The sequence below is a fragment of the Dermacentor andersoni genome, chromosome 11 (assembly GCF_023375885.2).
Source record: "Dermacentor andersoni chromosome 11, qqDerAnde1_hic_scaffold, whole genome shotgun sequence".
In the NCBI taxonomy this organism is placed as follows: Eukaryota; Metazoa; Arthropoda; class Arachnida; order Ixodida; family Ixodidae; genus Dermacentor; species Dermacentor andersoni.
In genome coordinates this window covers 122,510,422-122,534,760 of record NC_092824.1, presented here as the reverse complement: position 1 = coordinate 122,534,760, position 24,339 = coordinate 122,510,422, and the positions used below count along the sequence as shown (strand labels likewise).

Below are 24,339 nucleotides of genomic sequence, written 5' to 3'. Positions count from 1 at the left end.
TCGCATGTAGGTATCCCGGTCATGTCGCAAGGTTCTGCCGCCGCTGATCGCAGGCGTTCCATAACGATCGCCGAGCGCCCTATGTGCCGCCTGATTCAAATGCACCTTACGGACCCTTCGACCCATCACCAGCTCGCTCCCAGACTTATCGCCGTCCTCGCTTCGAACGCCTCCGATCACCTTCTCCACGTCGCCGATGGCTTTCCCCTATGCATCGACGACCCATCGCTAACGAAGAGGGAAACTAGACGACGCAGTTCCTGAGGCAAGAACTGCGCAAGTGTCGACATGCCGAAGTCCTCCTCCTTTACCTGCCAATGTCATTGATGTGTTTATCGAAAATGTCGCTACAGTCGCCCTCGTCGATACCGGTGCCGCTATTTCAGTTATGGATGCCACGTTTTGTCGTTCGCTTCGCAAAGTGACGACGTCTCTGTCTGGATTGTTGCTTCGAACGCCGAGTGCTCAACCCATTTGCCCTACCGCTGCTTGTACTGCCCGTGTGACCATACAGGACGTTTTGTACACGATTGAATTCATAGTTCTTTCATCGTGCTCCCACTCCGTTATTCTAGGATGGGATTTTCTCTCACGCCACAATGCCATCATCAATTGCGTTCGGGATGAGATTGAACTTTTCCGCCTTGGTGACATGGCCTCCGTCGATGCTCATCCTGCTACTAAAATTGTCGTGAAAGAAGACACCTGTATTCCCCCGTGCTCTTCAGCATTCGTACCAGTCTTCGGTAGTACCATATCCGACCGGACGGTCTTCTTCATGCCCTCTCGTCACTTTGTTACCCGAAAAGCGCTTCCTTTGCCCTTTGCAGCTCTTGATTTTGCCGCCAATGTTAGCACGATGCCCATTTACAATCATCTTTCATCGCTGCTATCACTGCTCCGCCACGAATGCCTTCGTTACGTCGAGTCAGTCGATTCAACACGAATTGTCTCTGTCCTCGACGAAGTGCCATCTACTGCCGTCCATGAACTGAGTGCCCTCTCCTTACCCAACTCAACATGGACTGGTGTGTTCAGCCCATTAATTGCCGAAGATCTGACTCTTGCGCAACTTCTCGCAGTCCTTCAGCACTTCCGCCGTTCTTTCGACGTTGCGCAAACACCTCTTGGTCGTCCATCGGCAGTCGAGCATTACATCGACACTGGCTCTCACTCACCGCTGCGACAAAGACCATGTCGATGACATGCTCCGTCCAGGCGTCATTCAACCTTCCCAAAGCCCATGGGCCTCTCCCGTGGTCCTCGTCACAAAAAGGACGGTTCCATCCGCTTCTGTGTTGATTTTCGACGGTTGAACAAGATCACGCTGAAGGACGTCTACCCATTACCACGCATCGATGATGCTCTGGATTGTTTGAGGGGAGCGGAGTTCTTTTCTTCGCTGAATTTGCCGTCAGGTTACTGGCAGGTTCCGATGGCAGAGGCCGATCGCCCAAAAACTGCCTTTGTTACACCAGACGGCTTGTATGAATTCACCGTCATGCCTTTCGGACTTTGCAATGCACCTGCTACGTTCGAAAGAAAGATGAATAATGTTCTGCGTGGCCTCAAATGGAAAATCTGTGTTTGCTATCTTGACGACATTGTGGTGTTCGCCCCTGATTTTGCAACGCACCTGCTCCGCCTCCAGCACATACTCACTTGCTTGACGAACGCCCGGTTGCAACTTAACTTGAAGTGTGATTTGCTGTTCGTCAGCTCACAATTTTACGCCATGTCGTGTCAAAGGAGGGCATTCCCAAAACCTACCACTATGAAAGAGCTACGCAGTTTTATCGGCCTCTGTTCTTACTTCCGGCGATTCGTTCGAAACTTTACGTCAATTATATCGCCTCTCACGCAGCTCCTTGGTGGCGCTAGAGATCTCTCACCATGGTCTCCAGCGTGTGACGACGCCTTCACAACCTTGCGCCGTCTTCTCACGACGCCACCCATCCTTCGCCATTTTGACCCTCAAGCGCAAACCGAAATCCATACCGATGCAAGCGATGTAGGCCTTGGCGCTGTGTTGGCACAGCGTCAAGCTGGCCACACAGAATACGTCGTCGCATACGCGAGTCGCACGTTAACAAAGGCGGAGACCAATTACAGCGTTACAGAAAAGGAGTGTTTGGCCATTGTGTGGGCGCTTGGCAAGTTTCGCCCATATTTATACGGCCGATTGTTTGACGTAGTGACCGACCACCACACACTATGTTGGCTGTCGACGCTCAAAGATCCATCAGGCCGCCTTGCCCGCTGGGCATTGTGAATTCAAGAATATGACATCCGCGTGGTTTACCTTTCCGGGCGAAAGCACTCCGACGCTGACGCGCTATCCCGATCGCTGCTTCCCCCGAAGGCCAGTCACGACTCCTACTGCGAGTGCACATTATCCTCTCTGGACGTTGACACTATCGCTGCTGCACAGCGTAATGATCTCTGGACTGCATCTCTGCTCGACCTCCTCTCGGATACGTCGAAAGCTCGGGCGTCACATACGCTTCGGCGCAAAGTTCCTCATTTTGCGATTCGAGACCAGCTACTATATCGACGCAACTATGCCCCAGAGGGACGCACCTGGTTACTCGTTATTCCGAGAATCTTGCGATCTCAGCTCTGCTCCCCGTTCCACGTCCACCCTCAGTGTGGCCACGCGGGAGTCTTCAAGACCTACGAAAGACTTCGACACCGCTATTACTGGCGGGGAATGTACAATTTCGTTCGAAAGTTCGTCCGCTCTTGTCATGAGTACCAACGCCACAAAGCGCCACCGCACAACTTCGCCGGTGAGCTCCAGCCTTTACAATGCCCATCCCGTCCCTTTGATCGCGTGGGCAAAGACCTCTATGGGCCACTTCCGTTGATTCTTACTGCCGCGGCAACAGGTGGATAATCGTTGCAGTAGACCACTTGACCCGTTATGCGGAGACTGCTGCTCTACCAAATGCTACAGCGCAGGAGGTCACCAGTTTCATACTTCGCCGTTTTCTCCTTCGTCATGGAAGTCCACGTGAACTTTTAAGCGACAGAGGCCGCGCCTTCTTATCTCAAGTCATCGAACAACTGCTTGCTTAATGCGCTATTGTTCATCGTAAATGCACTGCTTATCACCCACAGACTAATGGTACCACGAAACGCTTTAATCGAACTCTTGGTGACATGCTCGCCATGTATGTCTCCCCTGATCACTCTAATTGGGACCTAGTTCTTCCGTTTGTCACCTACGCCTACAACACCGCGACGCGGGCTACTACCGGATTCTCACCCTTTTACTTTCTTTACGGCCGTCATCCTTCGCACACATTCGACACTATTCTACCCTACCGGCCTGACTCATCCGAATGCCTGCCGATCGCGGAAGCCGCCAGACACGCCGAGGAATGCCGCCAGCTGGCCCGCCGATTCACCTCGGACGACCACAACCGTAAGAAAGCCGTTCACGATGCCACGAACTCTACTCCCACTTTTCTCCCGGGCGCTCTCGTCTGGTTGTTAGTGCCACACCGCACGCCTGGGCTCGCTTCGAAACTCCTTCCGAAGGACGACGGGCCATACCGCGTTCTCGAGAGAACATCACCCTTTAATTACCTGGTTGAGCCGCTAACGCCGCCGTCCGACATGCGACGTCGTAACCGCAAAGTCGTTCACATTCAGCGTCTCAAGCCGTATCACCATTCTACCGTCCTTCCAGAAAGCTAAGTCGTCAGGATGGCTCCTTTATTTCCGCGGGGCCATTGTAAAGAAGATAACCAACGTGCGCACAGAGTCAGCAGCATCGGCAGCATCAAGCGCGCGGCAGAGGCTCAAGCTCGGGAACTGTTCGGTGCATGCCAGAACCGGCGATCGCTACGAACCCCAATAAATCTCCTTGCTTGCAGTACTAACTCTTGCACCGATTCTACCGTTCCCGATTGTACCGTATGCGTCAGACTCACCTTCTTGGGGTCTAATTACCTGCAGTACATAAGCAATAAAAGACCGAAATCTTTGTTTCTCCCATGGGAGCATCAGTCATCTGGCCCATTGCCTATGCTGTAATTTTCCCGCTGGTGAGCATGCATTTACTTTGATAGTAGAATTTGGTCTTATGAGGTCATTCAGCATGCGAATATATATGTATGCAGGGTGTCCAAGCTAACTTTTGCCAGAGTTTAAAAATATGCGAATGCCATGTAACTGGACAGAACCAAGGTAACATTGTTTTGCGTCACTTGGAGATACTCAAATTATTTATTGATTTCACCTAATTAGATAATTAGTCTTAATTAATTAACCAACTTCTTAAATATAATAACAGGGTGTCTACCAAGTTCAGATTTTCAAATTGCCTGAATTTTCAAGTGCCTTTGCAACATTGCCTGAATGACACAGATGGACTGATACCATGTCGCCCTATGGTAGGACTCTCTAGTAAACATGTTAAAGAAAAAGACAACTTAATCCAGCTTGAATGGTAAGGAGCAGTGTTTATTTTATTCAAAAAGAAAGCAGAAGGGAAGGGTTAGTAAAATGCACAACGAAAAAAATATATTTGAAAAAAGTAAAACACATTGTTCAACATTCCTAAATATGAATAAAAAGGAGATGCATAAAGAAGCATATTTTTAAAGATGAGCTATTTCTATCAACTGATAGCAAGCTCATTGGTGTGAGACCCGAACTTTGTCACAATTGAGATCCTCTCACAGCAGCTGTGAAGTCAACCTCAACTGTCCTGACATACTCTCAGCCCACGCAGAATGTTTCACTGTTGTGTTTCACTGCCTTAAGGAGCTTATTTTGGTTTGTATTAGGAACACCTGCATCTTGGCATCTAACAACACTGTTTTTTGAGCTCAAGCTCCTTTAAAGAAGTGGCTGTGCGCTTCCTTTCCCGTTCATTCTTCAATGCGTAGGTCCTTTCTGTTCTCGTCCTCCTTCACCACACGTTTGCTCCACGGACCATTTGAAGCATCCTCATGGTCAGTTGTAGTCATTGCAGGGCGTCTACAAAGTTTACATTTTCAAATTCCCAGAGTTTTCCAGGTTTTCCCAGAGTGCCGTTGAAATATTTCCCGAGTGATACAGAACTTTGTTTTATGTCAAGATGGGCTGACACCATGTCATCCGATGCTGTCTCTCTTTAGTAAGCATGTTAAAAAATAAAAACCAACTTCATTTGAATAATAAGGAGCAGTGCTTATTTTATTTAAAATAGAAAATTGAAAGGAGGGGTTAGCAATAAGCAAAGCTAATAAAATATATTCGAAAAAGAAATGGTAAAGCCCAATGCAAATCGAGTTGAGCATTTTCAAATACGAATAAAAAGAAATGTATACAAAAGCAAATTTTCTCAAAGATGAGCTATTTCTATAAATTGATAGCAAGCTCATTGGTATTAGATCCGAACTTTGTCACAAGTGAGATTCTCTCAGCAGCTGGAAAGTCAACCTTAACTGTCCCGACATACCCTCAGCCTGCGCAGAATGCCTCAGTATTGCGTTTCACTACATTAAATAAAGAGTTGATTTTGGTCTCAACAACAGTCACCTGCATCACGGCATCAGTCAACACTTTGCTTCTTGAGCTCAAGCCATGCTCTTCAGAATAGAATCCGTGCCATTTGTATGCAGACAACTTTGAGTAAATACTTACTTAAACACGCGCCGCACGCAGAGTTCGTCGCGGTGCCATTAGGTGGTGCACCATGTCCAGAGGCAAGCGTGAGAGAAAAGCCAAGCTGCAGTAAGCGACGCATACACGACGCGTTTCGGCGGTGGCAATATGGTTCGTCACTACAGAGCTTCGATGCTAATCGCATCAACGTCGACAGTTATCCCGAGTTGCCAGAATTGCCGGTTGCAGAACTGGCAAACGAAATGACCGGTAAACGGGAAAGTAAGCGACGTATGTTACATTGAGAGTACTGAGGCCTGAACATGTGACAAGTGGTCACGTGATAGTTCAGCGGTCTAACTGTGTAGTTACGCATGCTATGCCAGAGTTACAATGCTGCAGTTATTAATTCGAAACTATTACAGTCAACGACCAATTTTTCGGACCCTCTAGGGAACGTAGAAACGTTCGAAAATTCAGGCAGTCCGAAAAACTGAATGCATGCAAAAAAAACGCACCTTTCTTTCTTTTTTTTCTCGGATCTAGAGGTAAAGGGCGAAGTACCAGGCTTCCGAAACCCTGCCAAAGCATCAGTGAAGTGGCTATAGAAAGAGGCGTTCAAAAACTCTGCATACAGCCGACTGCCGGTTTATTATGTACATGTGCATCGTCGGGCAGCCGGTGTTATTGCTGCAGTGGCTTGAAGAACTTGTTGATTGTTGTTTGGACGGCGTTCCGGTTGCATGCGATCATATTCGCCTCGATCTAAACAAGGGTCATGTCAGCACGGTTGTGTCAGCACTTGACACAACAGCACAACCACCCACCATACTAGCCAAAACGTGGCCTGCGCAAACGAAATGGCGCCGCTCCGGAAACTCCACCGGAGGCGGAAGTGCGGCGATGAACATAGCCAGCGTAGCCAGACCAAATCGGTGTGTGACGGCTAGATTCGACTAGTTGTGGTTCAAAGCGATGTGCTTCGGCTGCAAGTCGATTTCCTTCACAAGGGCACTGCGCGAGGAGCCAAAGGACCTTCCGTCGCGTCAAAAAGTCCGGAAAATTGGACGGCGGGAAGGTTCGAGCGTCCGAAACTTAGAATGTCCTTATACATTGATTCTATGGGGCTCGTGGCAGTGCCATAAAGACGTCCGAAATATCAGGCATGTCCGAAAATTCAGTCGTTGACTGTATATGCTCCATTACTTGAAAATCTGGCTTTAGAGTCGGCGGCGCGACTGAATGATTCTACAAAAATCGCCAATAGCAAAGAGCAAAACCACACCAAAAAATTTATCACCCCTTCCACTCTGTGAGGAAGGACGAGCACCGAAGCTGTAATGTGTTTTGCCTCAATCGACACCTCTATGTATACATAGGTATTATTATTATTATTCTTGTAAATGTGCGCCTATTCATACGTGGACTGTGTGAAATATCTCAGAATCTCTTTCGATAGTAACTTATCATGGCCACATCCCTTATCACTTATTTGCTCTAAACTGAGGTCAGTATCTTGGCTGTTTAATATCAAAAGTATTGCACCCTAGCCTGCAAAAAAGCTCAAGCTCCTTCAAAGAAGAGGCAGCTCAGTTCCTTTCCCGATCATTCCTCAATGCGACCGTCCTTTCTGTTCTCGTCCTCATACCACCGCACGCTTGCCCCACGAACCATCTGAAGCATTCTTTTGGTTAGTTGTACAGACCATGTCCAATTTTTTGGACTCCCTAGCGGCCGCGAAAACGTCCGAAAAAAATGAATGTATGTCTTTTACTACCCTTAAAGGCTCAAATCGCAACAGGCATATCCGAAAAAGCTCTAAAGGCTTGCCAGTACACTTATTATGCATATCAGTGCTCGTACTGCGACAGCAAATGGCAGGTGCGCATGTATAGTTATTGAATACCCACTTCGTCCCATGACAATCACCCCTTCCCACACTTGTTAAGCTTCACTGCAATGCCTCACATATGCTTCAATGTGTGCTGAGGTGAAGCTACCTTTCGGAACCGGTATTATGCAATGAGAGAACGGAAGGAGGGAGGTAACAGAAGAAACTGGTACGTAAGCAGCCGATCAATGAGTTAGCGGTAAGAGGGTAAATAGAGGAATTCCAGATCAAGCTACAGAACAGGTATTCGGCTTTAACTCAGGAAGAGGACCTTAGTGTTGAAGCAATGAACGACAATCTTGTGGGCATCATTAAGGAGTGTGCAACAGAAGTCGGCGGTAACTCCGTTAGACAGGATACCAGTAAGCTATCGCAGGAGACGAAAGATCTGATCAAGAAACGCCAATGTATGAAAGCCTCTAACCCTACAGCTAGAATAGAACTGGCAGAACTTTCGAAGTTAATCAACAAGCATAAGACAGCTGACATAAGGAAGTATAATATGGATAGAATTGAACAAGCTCTCAGGAACGGAGGAAGCCTAAAAGCAGTAAAGAAGAAACTAGGAATTCGCAAGAATCAGATGTATGCGTTAAGAAACAAAGCCGGCAATATCATTACTAATATGGATGAGATAGTTCAAGCGGCTGAGGAGTTCTATAGAGATTTATACAGTATGAGTGGCACCCACGATGATAACGGAAGAGAGAATAGTCTAGAGGAATTTGAAATCCCACAAGTAACGCCGGAAGAAGTAAGGAAAGCCTTGGGAGCTATGCAAAGGGGAAGGCAGCTTAGGAGGATCAGGTAACAGCAGATTTGTTGAAGGACGATGGGCAGATTGTTCTAGAAAAACTGGCCAACCTGTATACCCAATGCCTCACAACGTCGAGCGTACCGGAATCTTGGAAGAACGCTAACATATTCCTAATCCATAAGAAAGGGGACGCCAAGGACTTGAAAAATTATAGACCGATCAGCTTACTGTCCGTGGCCTACAAAGTATTAGGCTGTTTTAGCAGAACGTTTTTGACGGTCCGCTCCGCTCAGCAGGCTAGCGGAAGCGCAAGTGCACATGCGTGACCCGTTCAGCCGTGAGCGGGCGAGCGGACGGGAGCCCTCTCTCCGCTAGAAAGCTTTCTCAGCGGAGCGCGGCGAGCGGGTCAAGCGGGTCTAGCGAAGCAAAATGGCTGCCCCCAGTGCGGCTGGACCGTCAACGAGCTCGTTTGAATGGGGATTTGTAAAGCGCAAACCTAGAGTACACTTTAGGAGACACGAAGCTCTTCTACTTCGGGAGGTTGTGGCCATGAACCTGTCACAGAACCCTGCCATGTGCGCGCGTTTGTTTATGCGGACCACGTTTTAGGTGTACTGAAATAGCAATAAACCTTGCCTTGGCTACAACACAGCGTAACGGCTTCGTTAATGTAAGGATTATATATATATATATAAGAAATGAAAATGCAATGTATTGCATGAAATGCCTTCAGACACTTGAGTAATTCCAAATATATTATTTTATTGCGGCAATTCTTACAACTTGAGTATTATGTTCATAGCGGTTTTACCTTCTGCAGCAAGGTGGCACGTCAGGCGAGCACATGCCTTTCGGACGCAGCCGGGCGCTCCGCTAAAACTGATTCTTCGTCCGCCGCTCCGCTAACTGTGAGCGGGTACGCGAGAGCGGAGCGGACCGTCAAAAACGTTCTGCTAAAACACTCTATTTACTAAGGTAATTGCAAATAGAATCAGGAACACCTTAGACTTCCGTCGACCAAAGGACCAGGCAGGATTCCGTAAAGGCTATTAAACAGTAGATCATATTCACACTATCAATCAGATGGTAGAGAAATGTGCGGAATATAACCAACCATTATATATAGCTTTCATTGATTATGAGAAAGCGTTTGATTCAGTCGAAACCTCAGCAGTCATGGAGGCATTGCGGAATCGGGGTGTAGACGAGCCGTATGTAAAAATACTGAAAGATATCTATAGCGGCTCCACAGCCACTGTAGTCCTCCATAACGAAAGCAACAAAATCCCAATAAAGAAAGGCGTCAGGCAGGGAGATACGATCTCTCCAATGCTATTCAAATCATGTTTACAGGAGGTATTCAGAGACCTGCATTGGGAAGAATTGGGGATAAGAGTTAATGGAGAATACCTTAGTAACTTGCGATTCGCTGATGATATTGCCTTGCTTAGTAACTCAAGGGACCAATTGTAATGCATGCTCACTGATCTGGAAAGGCAAAGAAGGGTGGGTCTAAATATTAACCTGCAGAAAACTAAAGTAATGTTTACAGAAAACTAAAGTAATGTTTAACAGTCTCGGAAGAGAACAGCAGTTTACGATAGGTAGCGAAGCACTAGAAGTAGTAAGGGAATACATCTACTTAGGGCAGGTAGTGACCGCGGATCCGGATCACAAGACTGAAATAATCAGAAGAATAAGAATGGGCTGGGGTGCGTTTGGCAGGCATTCGCAGATCATGAACAGCAGGTTGCCATTATCCCTCAAGAGAAAACTGTATAACAGCTGTGTCTTACCAGTACTCACGTACGGGGCAGAAACCTGGAGGCTTACGAAAAGGGTTCTACTTAAATTGAGGACGACGCAACGAGCTATGGAAAGAAGAATGATAGGTGTAACGTTAAGGGATAAGAAAAGAGCAGATTGGGTGAGGGAACAAACGCGCGTTAATGACATCTTAGTTGAAATCAAGAAAAAGAAATGGGCATGGGCAGGACATGTAATGAGGAGGGAAGATAATCGATGGTCATTAAGGGTTACGGACTGGATTCCGAGGGAAGGGAATCGTAGCAGGGGGCGACAGAAAGTTAGGTGGGCAGATGAGATTAGTAAGTTTGGAGGGTCAACATGGCCACAATTAGTACATGATTGGGGCAGTTGGAGAAGTATGGGAGAGGCCTTTGCCCTACAGTGGGCGTAACCAGGATGATGATGATTATGCAATGCGCCGTGCTTTCTAACCTTCGAAGCCAATCACGAGGATTACAGCAGCAGAGTCGGTGCCATCGCTGACAGCAGTGAATCTCTTCAATGAAAATCGTGGCAACAAATAGTAACCTTAATAAAGAATGTTGAAGCCGCTCGGTCTCGCATTGCCGCGGTGGTGGCTACGGCTGCCAGCGAATCTGCATGCGAGATAATAAAAACTGCAGTGATGCTTTTGATTAATGCTGTTTCGGCCTTGTGGTCGCGGCAATATGTTAGGAAAATCGGACGGCAAAGAGTTCTTGCGTCCAAAATTTCAGACGTTCTTATAGATTATATGGGGGTACGTGCTACGTGGCACCGCGAAGCTGTCCGCATTATCGGGCATGTCCCAAAAGTTGGGCATCTGGAAAATGGGTCATTGACTGTACACTCGCAATTCCTCCAGCCGACGACACCGTCAAAGACAATTCGTTGCGATTCCTCTCTTTTACTCGAGCCAGCATTAGGACGACTTTTTTTCCCTTTTAATAAAGCGACCCCTAATTTTCCCTGATAGAAGCACAAATTCAACGAGTTTTCCCTGAGAATTTTTAGACTGTTCAAAATCTCAGAGAATTCCTGGTTTTGCCGGTTGGCAGATCCGCTGCACTGGCCGATTTTTTGTATTCTTTAGGGGCCGCGAGGGCTAAACTCGCCGCAGGCACACCTGAAAAAGCTCTGAAGCCATGCCAGTACTCTTATTAGGCATATCAGTGCTCGTACTGTGGAAGGAGATGCAGGTGCACGCGTGCATAATGAAGGAATACATACTGTTTCCCGTGAGAATTGCCTCTTCCCAAGCTTCTTATGCTTCACCACAATACTTTTGCATATGTTTCACTGCGTAACATTACTGTACTAAGGCAAAGCTAAGTTTCAAGAACTGGCATTAAGCACCTCGCCGTGCTTTCCGAGCTTCAACGCTAATCGTGAGGACAACAAAGGCGGTGTTGGTGCCACTACTGACAGCGACGAATTCTTTCAGTAAAAACGCGGCACCAAACGGCAATATGCTTAATAGCGAAGGTTGAAGCAGTTGGGCCTAGCGTAGCCGTTATAATGGCTACGGCTGCCAATGCATCTACCGTATTTACACGATTGTAAGTCGACCCTTTTTTTTTAATTTGTAAGTCTGAAGTTGGGGGGTCGACTTACAATCGAAACCGAAACATGGCCCCGCCAAAATAAGCGATACCAATGGGAGCTACAACGTAGTCAGAATTTTATGTTTGCTCTATGGCCCTAGCCGTATTTTTTCGCTATCCCGCGTGTTTGTTCGCTTTTCGGAAGAGTTTTTCAACATATTTGAGAGTTTTACAGTGCATGCAACACTCATGGGGGGGTGTCGATAGTTGATGGAAGCGCCGCTGTTCCCATTTGCGGCGGCACCCTCAGAACGGCGGCGCTTCCGGGGAGTATCGGTAGTTCATGGAAGAGCAGACACAGCTCGCTGGTTTCTCTTTCTCTGTTTCAAGGCATTGGTATTGGCATGGTATTGGTTTGACGCGTTCCACTTGACTGCCGGCTACGTGCTACTTCTATGCTTCCCCAGTCGTCATGAGTGCTCCAGGCCCACTAATCGTTCGGCACTCGTTCACAGCAGCGTTCAAGAGGGCTGCCATCCTTTACGCCGAAGAAACAAATCACTGCACAGCGGGCCGCAATTTCGATGTTTCTAAACGGGTGGTGCGAGAGTGGCGACTGCAGCGAAGCGAAATTTTCACCTGTGACGACAAGTGAGAAATTTCCCACGTGCCAAAGTCTGGACGCTTTCCGGAGCTGTAGGCTAAGCTTGCGGCGTACGTCGCTGAAATCCGTGATCGGTCCCTGCCAGTGAAGTGCGACGTGGTCATGAAACAAGCCCGGACCTTCGCCTTAATTTTAAGGTTCTGCTCCGCTGTGAGTACAACGAGTGGCTGGCGGCAGAAGACTGCGAAATTACGCCAACCGGACCTGTCAAAAGAGCCTCCCTGACGGCTGCGTGTAGTTGGGTGCATTTGGCGTGGGCTGCTGTTCTGCAAGATGTCCTGGTGCGGTCGTTTTCCAAATTTGAAATTTCGCTGGACCACGACACGCTGTGGGACCGCAGCAACGATGACGATGGCAGCACTAGTGAAGACGAGTAGCCCAGTGACCATGTCAGCTACTAATAAATTTTCGTTATCGAATGCGCCCTCGGGTATGCTCTCTTATTTTTTTTTTTCGGTCACGCGATATGGGGGGGTCGACTTACATTCGAGTCGACTTACAATCGTGTAAATACGGTACGTGCAAGAGCGCCGGTTTGAGGTGGCGAGGTAATCAAAATGGCGACGGTGGTGGCTTTGATTCATGCCATTTCGGACCTGCAGTTACTGCAAGAAGTCCAGAAAATCGGATAGCGAGGCGTTCCTGGCAACTCCTCCAGCTGATGACACGACATCATAGACGATTTGTTAAATTTCTCTGGGTTACTTCATTCCCTTTCAAGAAAATTACAGCTAATTTCTCCTGATAGAAGCACAATTTCCCTGTGAATTTCCAGACTATTAAAAATCCCTGAGAATTCCAAGTTTTCCCGGCTGGTAGACACTGTGTTCATAAAAAAAAAAAATTGAAAAAAGAAAAATCAATACAAATTATGAAGAAGTTATATTAAAATGTCATTGCTGCTTTGCACAGGAAAACCTTTAAAAAGGGTCGGAGTAAACAATTTTAATACAAATTTCTTGATATAAAAGAAAATGTTAGCCCTAGTGACCAACCCTGGCACAATGCTGAGGTCAACTCCTTGCAGTGTTTTTGAGTGAAACTTGACTCTCTGTGTGGCCTCCGGCAAAAGATCCAGACTGAAGGATATTAACACCCTGCAGATAACAATGTAGGGTATCTTTATATCAGCACACGGAGGCTTTGAAGCAGATCAGCAAAGAAAGCAAAAGTCCGTTCTGAAATCTGACAAAATGAAGTTGTCTTCAGCGTCACTGCTGCTACCATAACCCACACGCAGATGCATCAGAATGAGTAGAAATGCTTAGAAATGAGCAGAATGAGTAGAAAAGTTTGTGCATGAGCAGCACGCGACGACAACACCTTAAAACTACAAGCGTTCATTGCGCCGACCACGTCCCTTTGAAGGAGGTATTTTAAGAATATGCGGATGGTGGTAAACGAAAAGCAGGAACCGAAACTGACCATACCGTTCCTAAATAAGCCAATAAATGGTACAAACAGTCGAAGGGCACTCGGAAAGGGGCAAAATAACACTTGGCCACTATCAATTGGAGGCTATCGATGGGAATAGGGGCGGACCGGAAATTGTTAAGGACACCCCTTTTTCATGGGGTCATCAGCAAACTACCACATTCACCACGTTCAACGTGCAACAGAGCCAATTTTGGCACCTTTTGACCCTTCCGCCTATATGGAAGCTTGTACCAATACTAGTAACCACAAAACAGGCTCAGCACTTGCCCAATGCCAACATGAACAGCAATGTATGAACAGCCACCTTGTATCATGAACGTACAAGTTTTCAACCACGTAGTGTAAGTGCCCCACTTTAGTTTGGGTTGGCAAGAAATTCGACTTCTAGTTTTTTTACCACCACGCGCTCTGCTGGGACTTAAAAGGCCCAACTTCACCGTTGCCAGTGACATAAGTATTCCACTGATGTCCTGTAAAGGTGTCTAATGTCTTTCCCAGCTCAAACCATACTATTCAGCTTACATTATTAGTGTGCACAAGACTGCACTTTGCCTGGTGGGAAGGTCCCACATCACTTCCATAATCAGCCGAACATTTAATGTGCTTCCCTTCCACCATCTTGGCTTCCCTGTTCTGTAAACAGCCCATGCATAAAAATCAGTTGCTTTCTACTCATCTCTCACCATGTCACACTACAAAGGAGACTCATTCGAAATTGGCTCATGCATTGTGACCGGCAAGTGGTAATTTACCTAAAGATTATAAACATAGCAGAGAGAAAGAGAATGTGGGGGGCTGCAGAATGGAGAGCGTGGCACCAACAAATCACATGTGCATCACTGCAACCTACCACAAAATGTACAATGCCCTGAAAGCTCTGGCAACCCTGCGGAGGGCCTATTTCCGAAGACTCAACCCACAGATGGGCCGCAAAGGGAGGAAGAAAGCCTAGCTGCCCGACGTCATACAGTCGAACCCGACTATATCGAACCCGTTTACATCGAATTATTCCATATATCAAACGATTTCTGGACACGGTATAGTTACAATGAGTATATATAGCAAAAATTACGCTTACATCGAACAAAACTAGTAGCGACTCTCGATATGTCGAAAGTCAAGCGGCGGAAAGTGCCCCGGAAGTTGGCTTTCCCTCGCAGTAACGGGAAAACCCGGCGGCGCGGCTCCATCCAACCGCTCTCCCTACGTGACCGCGCTATCTCGGAGCCGCCAACACCCCCCTACAAAAAATGATCCTGGCCCGCCCGCCCGCAGCGCTTGCTCAGACAGCCAATCAGAGGCTCTTGTGCCCTCGTCGTGCAAGATGGCGAAAGCAGCGAAAGTGCAAGTTGTCTCGCTGCTTATCTGATTCATTGTGTGCGCCTTCTCCTGCAGTGTTGCCGTGATGAAGCGGCAGAATTCGCCTTTCGTCGTGAAGCTTGAAATCATAAATCGGGTCGAACGCGGTGACAAGTCGGATGTCCCCGCAACGTACAAGATTCCGAGGTGCACTCTCGGCACATCTTGAAGGGGGGAAATTAGGGCTAAAGCGGCCTAACTCGCGACCTGGTGCCCGTAGTTACGCCCGTGGCGCCCGAGGCGTACGCACGGCCGTGTACGAGTGGTTCATCCAAAATAGCTTCAGCCGTACCGACTTCCGCGTGCTCGGTGATGACTGTAAATTCTGATTAATGCGACGAAGCCGTCGCCGTTGTTGCCGAAGTTTGGAACGAGCTGTCAGAATTTCCGGAAGCTGTTGACGAATCAACGGTGGACGAGTTTGTGAGCGCAAATGATGGTGTCGCGACCACGGGTGAGCCCGGAAACGAAGACTACATTGCTGACATCGTGCCGAGCACAAGTGAAAATGGGCGCAACGAGGAAAGCAACGACCGTCTTTGGCACACATCCTCCGAAGTGATTGGTGCGCTCGCACTAGTCCGGTGCTTCTGCGCGAATGCGGAATGTTGTGGCCTCAGCTGCTCCGACTCCTTAAACAAAGTGGAAAAGTGCGTGCCTCGCACGCAGCGAAATTGCCCAAGCAGAAGAAAATGCAGGACTATTTCGTGCGAAACTAAGCTAGTTTCATCAATAAAGTGATTTTATAAATGGTATGTGCTTTTATGACATCCAATTATTTAGCAGGCTTATATCGAATTATGCTCTATATTGAACGGATAGGAGTTTTTTGGCGAGTTCGATATAGCCGGGTTCGACTGTACTTACTCAGCTTTTTCCTTCCTCGCTGTGCTGCCCGAAAACGCATGCCAACATGCAAAGTGGCCACTGTGATTGCAGAGTGCCGCTAGCAGTGTAGGGCACTGCAACCATTGCCCCAAACTCACAAATAAAACACACAATGGCCTTAATTGTGAAATCCTTGGACATCTCTATGAAAGAGGCCTCAGAGATGTTCACTTTTCTTGGCTACTGAAACTCACCTGATTGAACAAGGCTGGTGAGATGCCTCCACCAATTGAGCTTGTGGGCACGGCCTGAGCTCTCGAGTTGACTGTCTTGGTTGAGTTTACAGTACCAGGGCTTGGCAGTGACCCTGGAAGAGGGTGTGGAAGGGTGTGTCATATATAGAGAGAGGAGTGGGAGGGTAAAGCCCCTGAAACTTTATTATGTAGTGACACTCTCCTCCTCCGACTTCACTCCTCCTTTTTCTCCTATCTTTCGTGCTCTCTCCTTGACCGTGGTGCCACCTATTTTGCTTCACCATAATAGACGACCTTTTGCAGAGTGAATGCCCGCAGAGCAAGGCGGTGCACTTTTAAGTGCTCACGTTAGCGTTCTAGCTCTGAGGGTTAATTAAATACAGTAAATGCCGCTTTATTTCCTGTTTTGATAACTATTTTTAGGTAAAGTACCTAAACGAGCACTAATGCTATCCCATGACAACTCAGAATGGACTGCGTAGCTACAATTAGGTACACAACATTTGGCAACTGTTGTGGGGATGCGAGACTCTCATGCGTCCCCTGATATGTTGTTTTCCCGCACGGCTCGCGTGGCCTGGCGCCCGTGGTGGTCGGAGTGGTACAAGCGCAGTGCGAGAGATGGCGCGAGTGTTGCGCTGCTGCGGGGTTACTTGGGTGCGGGGGAGACACGGCGCTCCCTTTTTGGTTCGGGACAGCAAGCAGTGCGGACGTGCCGTGCCGCACGTGCGCTGATCCATGCTTCTGCGAGACCGTCTCGCGTGGCCGCCTCTGAACGCGCCACCGTTCGCGTGACCGTACACGCGATCGACCAGGCGTTGGGATCCAGCATGGGGCGAACATATTTGCTTGCTATCCGGTCGCGGTGAGTCGGACTTCTAGATTTGTCGCGCGCCCATCGGCATGTTTTGTGGATAGCAACTCGGCTAGCAGGCATTGATCTATGAAAGGTGCAATAAATGCCCTTGTGAATGTTTGCACTACTGTACTGTCGTTCCTTTGTCCCAAGAGCATGGTTGAGATGGTTGAGAACCCCACAGAGTGTGTCGCAAAATCTTGCTGTGAATGTTTGCATATAAGACACTTACGATCGAATGCTAACATCCAGGCTCCAGCAAGCCCTCAGTAACCTAAATAATCCTTTTGTACTAGCCTTCGTGCGCGCTTGCCAATATTCTAAGCAAGTGCAAAAGCTCGAAAGTGGCACTCGTGCTATTATTGTCTCTCATGCTTGAGTTGACAGAAAAACGCATGGCTGAGCATCAAGTCGAGGATTTGCGTACATAGAAAATGAAATCACTTTCTTTGGCATTCATTTGTGAAGTGAGAATGCATTAGCAGTGCTTAACCTAGGCTCAAACAAGAACATAGTGAGCTTACATTGAGTAAATTACTTTTAGTCTTTCAGGTTATTGACTGATCATGAGTAACATTGCATCATGCGCTAGCTCGTCCGTTCACAAAGTGAAGCACTTGTCGTTGCATACCGAGTGGCAGCATCAGTAATTTAGAGGTGCATGCATTGAGGACAGTTGCGCTCGACCTGAAGTAATATTTGTGAGATACGACTAGTAAAGTTACGACTTAGCTAACCACTAAAGCGAGCGAATGACTAAACAAATGCCTGGGGCGACCGCATGTTTCTTTTGCAGTGCTCCACTGCTGCATCTAAACCTTAACACACCAAGTTCACGCGAATGAACAATGAAAAATCTGAATTTATTTTTCGCATGTAATGAATGCATTGACAACTTTGCTACTGCGCAGTCTCACGATCAAACAGCCGCGCTGTAGTTTTTCTAAGAGACTACAATTTTGACTCTTGCGTATGTGTTTAACTTAATGCATCCTTTTGGCTAGTGCCAGCTGTAGTATAGCGTCGCCCCCTGCCAGATCCCTGTGTTATCCTACATTTATGTTTCGTGGTAGTTTGGCTAGATGGCGCACCCCCCTTCTGTCATGTGACGAGCTGGGACCAATCAGGAGGTGTCATCTGGCGTGTGAAGTCCTTTTTAGTAATAAACGGCCACGAGCCGGCTCAGTCTTCATTCCGGTTTTCATCGGGAGCAGTTAGCTCTGTGTCATCCTTCTCTGCGTCGGCGCTCGCCGCGCGTTCGCTGGTCGCGGACCCCCGCTTGCCTGCCGCTGCCGACACAACATCTTTTGGCGACGAGGATGGGATTCCCGCTGCGGTTCCGACCGAAGCCCCGGGAAACCAACGAGCTTTGTAAATGAAGCGACCCTTCCGTGTCTGCACGGCATGCAAACGCCGCCAACGCACTTGGCGTCGCGAGGCTTCCGAGCCTAGGCCTTCTCGCCCCCCTTTGTTCTTCCTTGCCCCATTCCTGCTGCGAGCTCCGGCTTGTTTTCTGCAGTCTCCTGCACGCTACCGGGCATGGCGTCTTTTACGGCGAACCTTCCCGTTTTTCTGGAATTGCCCGGGCCACCGTTAATTCTATGGTATCGATGGAAAAGAACTTTTCAGGCCCACCTCGAAGCGGCTGGTGGTGGCGACTGGACGGACGCTCGACGAGCGTCCGCGCTCGTCAGCGCTCTCGGGCGTGAGGGACAACGAAAGTACTTTGCAGACGAGGAGCAAGAAGCAGGAAGCAGCAAGGCAGTTAACCGGCACAGCGTCAGCGTCAAGCGAAGCAGCAAGGCAGTCGACCGGCGCAGCGTCAGCGTCAAGCGATACGGTCCCCCCAGCGTCAGAGTTCCAGGAACTCTTGCAGTGGCTTGACCGGCTGTTCGCCGCGTCAACAAATGTTCTGGCGGAGAGGCACGAATTCACCAGTCGAAGGCAGTTTGAGGGAGAAGGATTCCTGGAATTCGTGACCGCACTGAAGGAGAAGGCGGTACAGTGCAACTTCGGCACAACCTACAATGAGCGCGTCCGAGACCAAATAATACAAGGGGTAGCGAACGCCAGCGTTCGCGAAAAGTTATTAGCTTATGGCGAAACCCTGTCCCTGGACAAGGCAGAAGAAATTGGACGCTCTTTAGAAGCCTTGCATCGAGCGAACCGCGCGTTCGGCTCCGAAAATGTACAAAGAATTGAGGCAGCTCAATTTGGCGTTCCGTCGACGGGCCAAGATGACAGAGTTCTTCCGGGAAGCTGCCAAGATGGCCAACTTAGTCCGGCAGGCCATGAAGATGGCCGACTTCTTCCGAGAAGCCGCCAAGATGACCGACTTCTTCCGAGAAGCCGCCAAGAAGGCCGACTTCTTCCAAGAAGCCGCCAAGAGGGCAGACTTCCTCCGAGAAGCCGCCAAGAGGGCCGACAGTCCGCACATGGCTCCTCCGGGACCCGCAATGAAGCACAGGATGTGAAGAAGGACCCTAATTTCGACCGTAGTTCATGCGACCGGAGTGGCAGCACGAAACATATTGCAACGTACAGGAATTGTCCAGCAAGGAACCGGCGGTGCAACGCCTGCCACACGTTGGGCCATTTTGCATCAGTATGCCGAAAAACCCGTACTGTTGAGCACGTCTCTTCCGCAAAGACGCTGTCTTCAACTTCAGCAGGACAGCCGTCTGCGTCTGTCTTGACGGTGAGCACTTTGGAAGCTAAAAGGGATTTACAAGTACCGGTCGTGGTTAACGGCGTCGACATGCGGCTGCTCATGGACACAGGAGCGTCTGTGTCATTGATGACGGCCGAAGATTTTGGAAAGCACTTTGGTCGACAGCACAGACTGTCAAAAACAGCAGTGGACTTGAGCAATTTCTCCAAGCAACGCATCGACATTCAAGGCCTTTTCCAAGCCACTGTCCAGTTTCTTCAAAGGTCGTGCTCAGTCACGTTCCACGTAACGTCTACAGGAACGTCACTGTTGGGTCTTGACGCCATCCAGCGCTTGGGGATACAAATCGACGGTACGTCACTGACATGCTGCCTAGCTTCGCTTCCTCCAGTACAGAGCCCCACAGGTGTGCCTCCGGGTTTTGATCACCTCTTCAGTGGCGAGTTGGGACTCGTCAAAAACTTCGTGCACCGAATACATCGGCGGCAAGGTATGGAACCAGTATCTTCAAAGTTGCGCAGACTACCCCTGGCTCTCCGTGACCAGGTGACAAATGAACTGCGACGTCTCGAGGACTGCGACGTCATCGAGCGCGTCGAGGCTTCTGAATGGGTGTCTCCACTTGTCGTGGTGCGCAAAAAGGATGGAGCCATCCGGCTCTGTGTTGACCTACGGGAACCGAATAAGGCAACTGTGAATGATGGGTATCCTTTGCCGCACAAGAGTTATTACAAATGTTTCATGGTGCCACATATTTTTCTAAGCTGGATCTAGCATCTGCTTATCATCAGCTGTTACTGGATAAAGATAGTAGAGATCTCACTACATTCATAACTCATGAAGGCTTATTCACGTTCAAGCGTGTCTGTTTTGGCTTAGCATCCGCGCCAGCAGTGTTTCAGAAAATGATGTCACAAATCTTGCAGAGTTGTAAGAATGTTGTCTGTTACCTTGATGACATTTTGGTATGGGGTCGGACAAAACCTGAGCATGATGCTAACTTAAGAGAAGTCTTGCTTTGCATTTCAAACAGTGGTATGCAACTGAATGAAAAATGTGTCTACTCTGTGAGAGAACTGACTTTTCTGGGCCATAAAATTTCAGCTGAAGGCATTTCGCCTACAGAGAGCAAGGTAAGAGCAATCCTGAATGCGCCTGCTCCTACAGATATTGTCATTGCAATCCTTCTTAGGATTAGCTGGTTACTATGCTAAGTCGATTGATCATTATGCAGAACTTGTAGAACCGCTTCGCCTCATGCTCAGGCAAGGGCAAAATTTTGCTTGGTCTGATGATGCACAACGCAGCTTCAATCAGTTTAAAGCTTGTCTTACATGTTCCCCTGTCATTAAGATTTTCAACCCTGAATTGCCTGTGGTAGTCACGACTGATGCATCTGACGTTGGTGTTGGTGCTGTGTTACAACAACCTAATGGTTCTAAGCTAGAAACTGTAGCTTTTGCATCTAGAACTTTGTCAATAGCTGAACGAAAGTATTCTGTAGGAGAGCGTGAAGCGCTAGCATGTCTGTTTGCATGTGAAAAATGGCATGTTTACCTCTGGGGTAGACTGTTCACTCTTCGATCTGACCATCAAGCAGTAGTTGCATTACTGTCCGCTGGCGACTCAGGTCGTCGACCTCTTCGCATTTCGATATGGTCAGCCAGGCTCCTGTATTACAACTTTCAGATTGAATATTGCAACGGATCAGAAAATCTAGTAGCTGATGCCTTGTCTAGACTTCCAGTAAAGGATTCGCAGAAGGTTGTTCAGGAGGAAGAAATAGTATCCTTAGTTACATCGGTCGTTGACAAGGAAACAGTGCAACTTGCTACGAGCACAGATGAAACTCTTCAGAAGGTCAGTAAATGTCTAGAAGAGGGTTGGCCTTCTAAGAAAAACATAGACAATGCTTTAATAGCTTACTTTCATGTAAATGAAGAACTGTCCTCTGTAGATGGATTACTCATGCGTGGTGATCGTGTCGTAATACCCAGTGTTCTAATACCGACATTTCTACAGCTGGCACATGAAAATCATCAGGGTATAGTACGTACCAAGCAGCTTCTTTGTCAACGCTATTGGTGGCCCCAGATGGATAGCACTGTTGAACAGTATGTAAAGCATTGTCATGTATGTAAGCTGGCAGACAAGTCTGCAAAGCCTCATGTAGCTCCATTGCAGCCAGTCGAATGGCCGAACGGGCCTTGGCAGAAATTGGGAATGGACATCATTGGCCCACTAAACACGTCCTACTCTAGGTATCTAGTCACTCTAGTTGATTACTACTCAAAGTGGCCAGAAGTACTTGGTACTAATTCCATCTCCACAGATGATGTCATTAAGCTTCTTGACTAGGCTTTCAGCCATGAAGGGTTGCCAGACTCTATAGTAACAGACAATGGTCCCCAGTTTGTCTCAAAACAATTTCAAGATTACCTAAAGGAAAAGGGAATCGCTCGTTTTTTCTCCTCCAACTATTATCCTCAGGGAAATGGCCAAATAGAAAGGTTCAACCGAGTCATTAAGGAACACCTGCAGGTAGCAAGGCTTGAAGGTCGAGATGCTTCGAAAAGCATTTCAGAATTCTTGGGTTCCTATAGAATTACGCCACATGCTACAACGGGTCTCTCCCCAGCTTTCCTACTTCATGGTCGTCAATCCCGTTCACAGATGGATAGATGGAGATGGATAGATGGATATTAGCAACTTTGCATAAGCACATAGCGATTCACGACAGTTTTCTTCCTCAAGCTCGCGAGAGAGTCTCGCAGAAACAGCGGCAAACTAAACGGTATGTAGACAATCGTAGAGGTGCTCAGGCAACTCGTATCAAGGTGGGAGACACCGTCAAAGTAAAACTTGCCAAGAAAGGATTTTTCAAGTACCGTAAACCTCGTACAGTCGAACCCGACTATATCGAACCCGTTTACATCGAATTATTCTATATATAGAACAATTTCTGGTCACGGTATAGTTACAACGAGTATATATAGCAAAAATTACGCTTACATCGAACAAATATTGCAATGACTCCCGATATATCGAACGTCAAGCGGCGGAAAAGTGCCCCCAGAAGTTGGCTTTCCCTCGCGGTAGCGGGGAAACCCGGCGGCGCGGCTTTATCTAACCGCTCTCCCTACCGTGACCGCGCTGCCTCGGGCTGTTCGGGCGAGCCGTCGACACTCCCTCTGTCGCGCATAGTGGAGTCTATTAGGCCACATCCTCTCCCCTGACGACGCTTCGCCGTGCTCCCTCACGGGTTGCAGAATCAAGCGTCCTTCCTTTCTTTAGATCACTATCTAGCGACACTGCCCAGCAAAAAATTATCCTGGCCCGCCTACAGCGCTTGCTCAGACAGCCAATCAGAGGCTCTTGTGCTCTCTTCGTGCAAGATGGCGAAAGTGCGAGTTGTCTGGCTGCTTCTCTGGTTTATTGTGTTTGCGCTTTGTGGGCCTTCTCCCGCAGTGTTGCCCTGATGAAGCGGCAGAATTCGCCTTTCGTCGTGAAGCCCGAAATCATAAATCGCGTCGAACGCGATGAGAAGTTGGATGTCCCCGCAGCGTGCAAGATTCCAAGGAGCACTCTCGGCACGATTAGGGCTAAAGTGGCCAGACTCGCAGCCCGGTGCCCATGGCGCCCGACGCGTACGCACGGCCGTGTACGAGGGGTTCTTCATACCTGCCGGTTTCCGCGTGCTCGGTGAGGACTGTAAATTCTGATGAATGCGACGAAGCCGTTGCCGGTGTTGCCGAAGTTTGGAGCGAACTGTCAAAATTTTCGGGACATTCGAATCTATGGTGGATGAGTTTGTGAGTGCAGATGATGGTGTCGCGACCACGGTAGAGCCCGGAAACGAAGACTACATCGCCGACATCGTACCGAGCACAAATGAAAGTAGGCACATTGAGGAAAGCGACTACGGTCCTTTGCCCACATTCTCCGAAGTGATTGGTGCACTCGCATTAGTCCGGCGCTTCTGCGCGAATGCGGAAGGTTGCGGCCTCAGCTGCTCCGACTCCTTAGACAACGTGGGGAAGTGCGTGCGTCGCTGGCAGCGAAATTGCCCAAGCAGAAGAAAATGCAGGACTAATTTATGCCAAACTAAGCTAGTTTCGTTAATAAAGTGATTTTATAAATGGAATGTGCTTTTATGACATCCAATTATTTAGCAGGCTTATATCGAATTATGCTCTATATCGAACTGATAGGCGTTCTTTTGCGAGTTCGATATAGCCGGGTTTGACTGTACAGTGAAGGCCCAGGTAGGACCATCCACTTTTGTACTCAGTGATGGGAAGACGTGGAATGCGTCTAAGTTAACCACAGTACATTGTCCACAACTGATAGATTTTTGTACTCATATTCAAACCTGGATAGTCATTCCGATGACTCGTCTGTCGTGACATCGTCCTTTCATAGGCATCAGTTAAGTAGTGCGTCTGACTGTATCACTTCCGAGTCTACACAGTCAGCAATCGTTTCGGATTCCGTGGGGGAATCGGTAGCATCCCAGGACTTGTTGGGACGTCGAGAGGAGCTTCCTGGGCAACCCTCTCCAGCTTTGAGTGACAACCACATTCAATTTTCCAACCAGGGAGAGGGAAATGGTAGTGAGACGACTAGGTCTTTAAATTCGATCGATACGCGTCGCAACCCCCAAAGTTCTTCTGAGGTACGCACGCGTCCTCA

The 24,339-nt window shown here is 48.3% G+C and overlaps 1 protein-coding gene across 6 annotated transcripts in view; it reads right to left on the bottom strand.

The window, feature by feature from the left end:
* Art4 (arginine methyltransferase 4) overlaps positions 1-24,339 on the bottom strand; it is a 178,020-nt gene that overhangs the window by 13,644 nt on the left and 140,037 nt on the right. For 4 of the 6 annotated variants that reach the window (XM_055075538.2, XM_055075535.2, XM_050186123.3 and 1 more), the window contains one exon: positions 16,121-16,233. The exons of the other annotated variants lie outside the window; for them this stretch is intronic. In XM_055075538.2, coding sequence (XP_054931513.1) covers positions 16,121-16,233 — 113 coding nt within the window. The remainder of the gene's footprint in view (positions 1-16,120; positions 16,234-24,339) is intronic. 6 annotated transcript variants of the gene reach the window in all.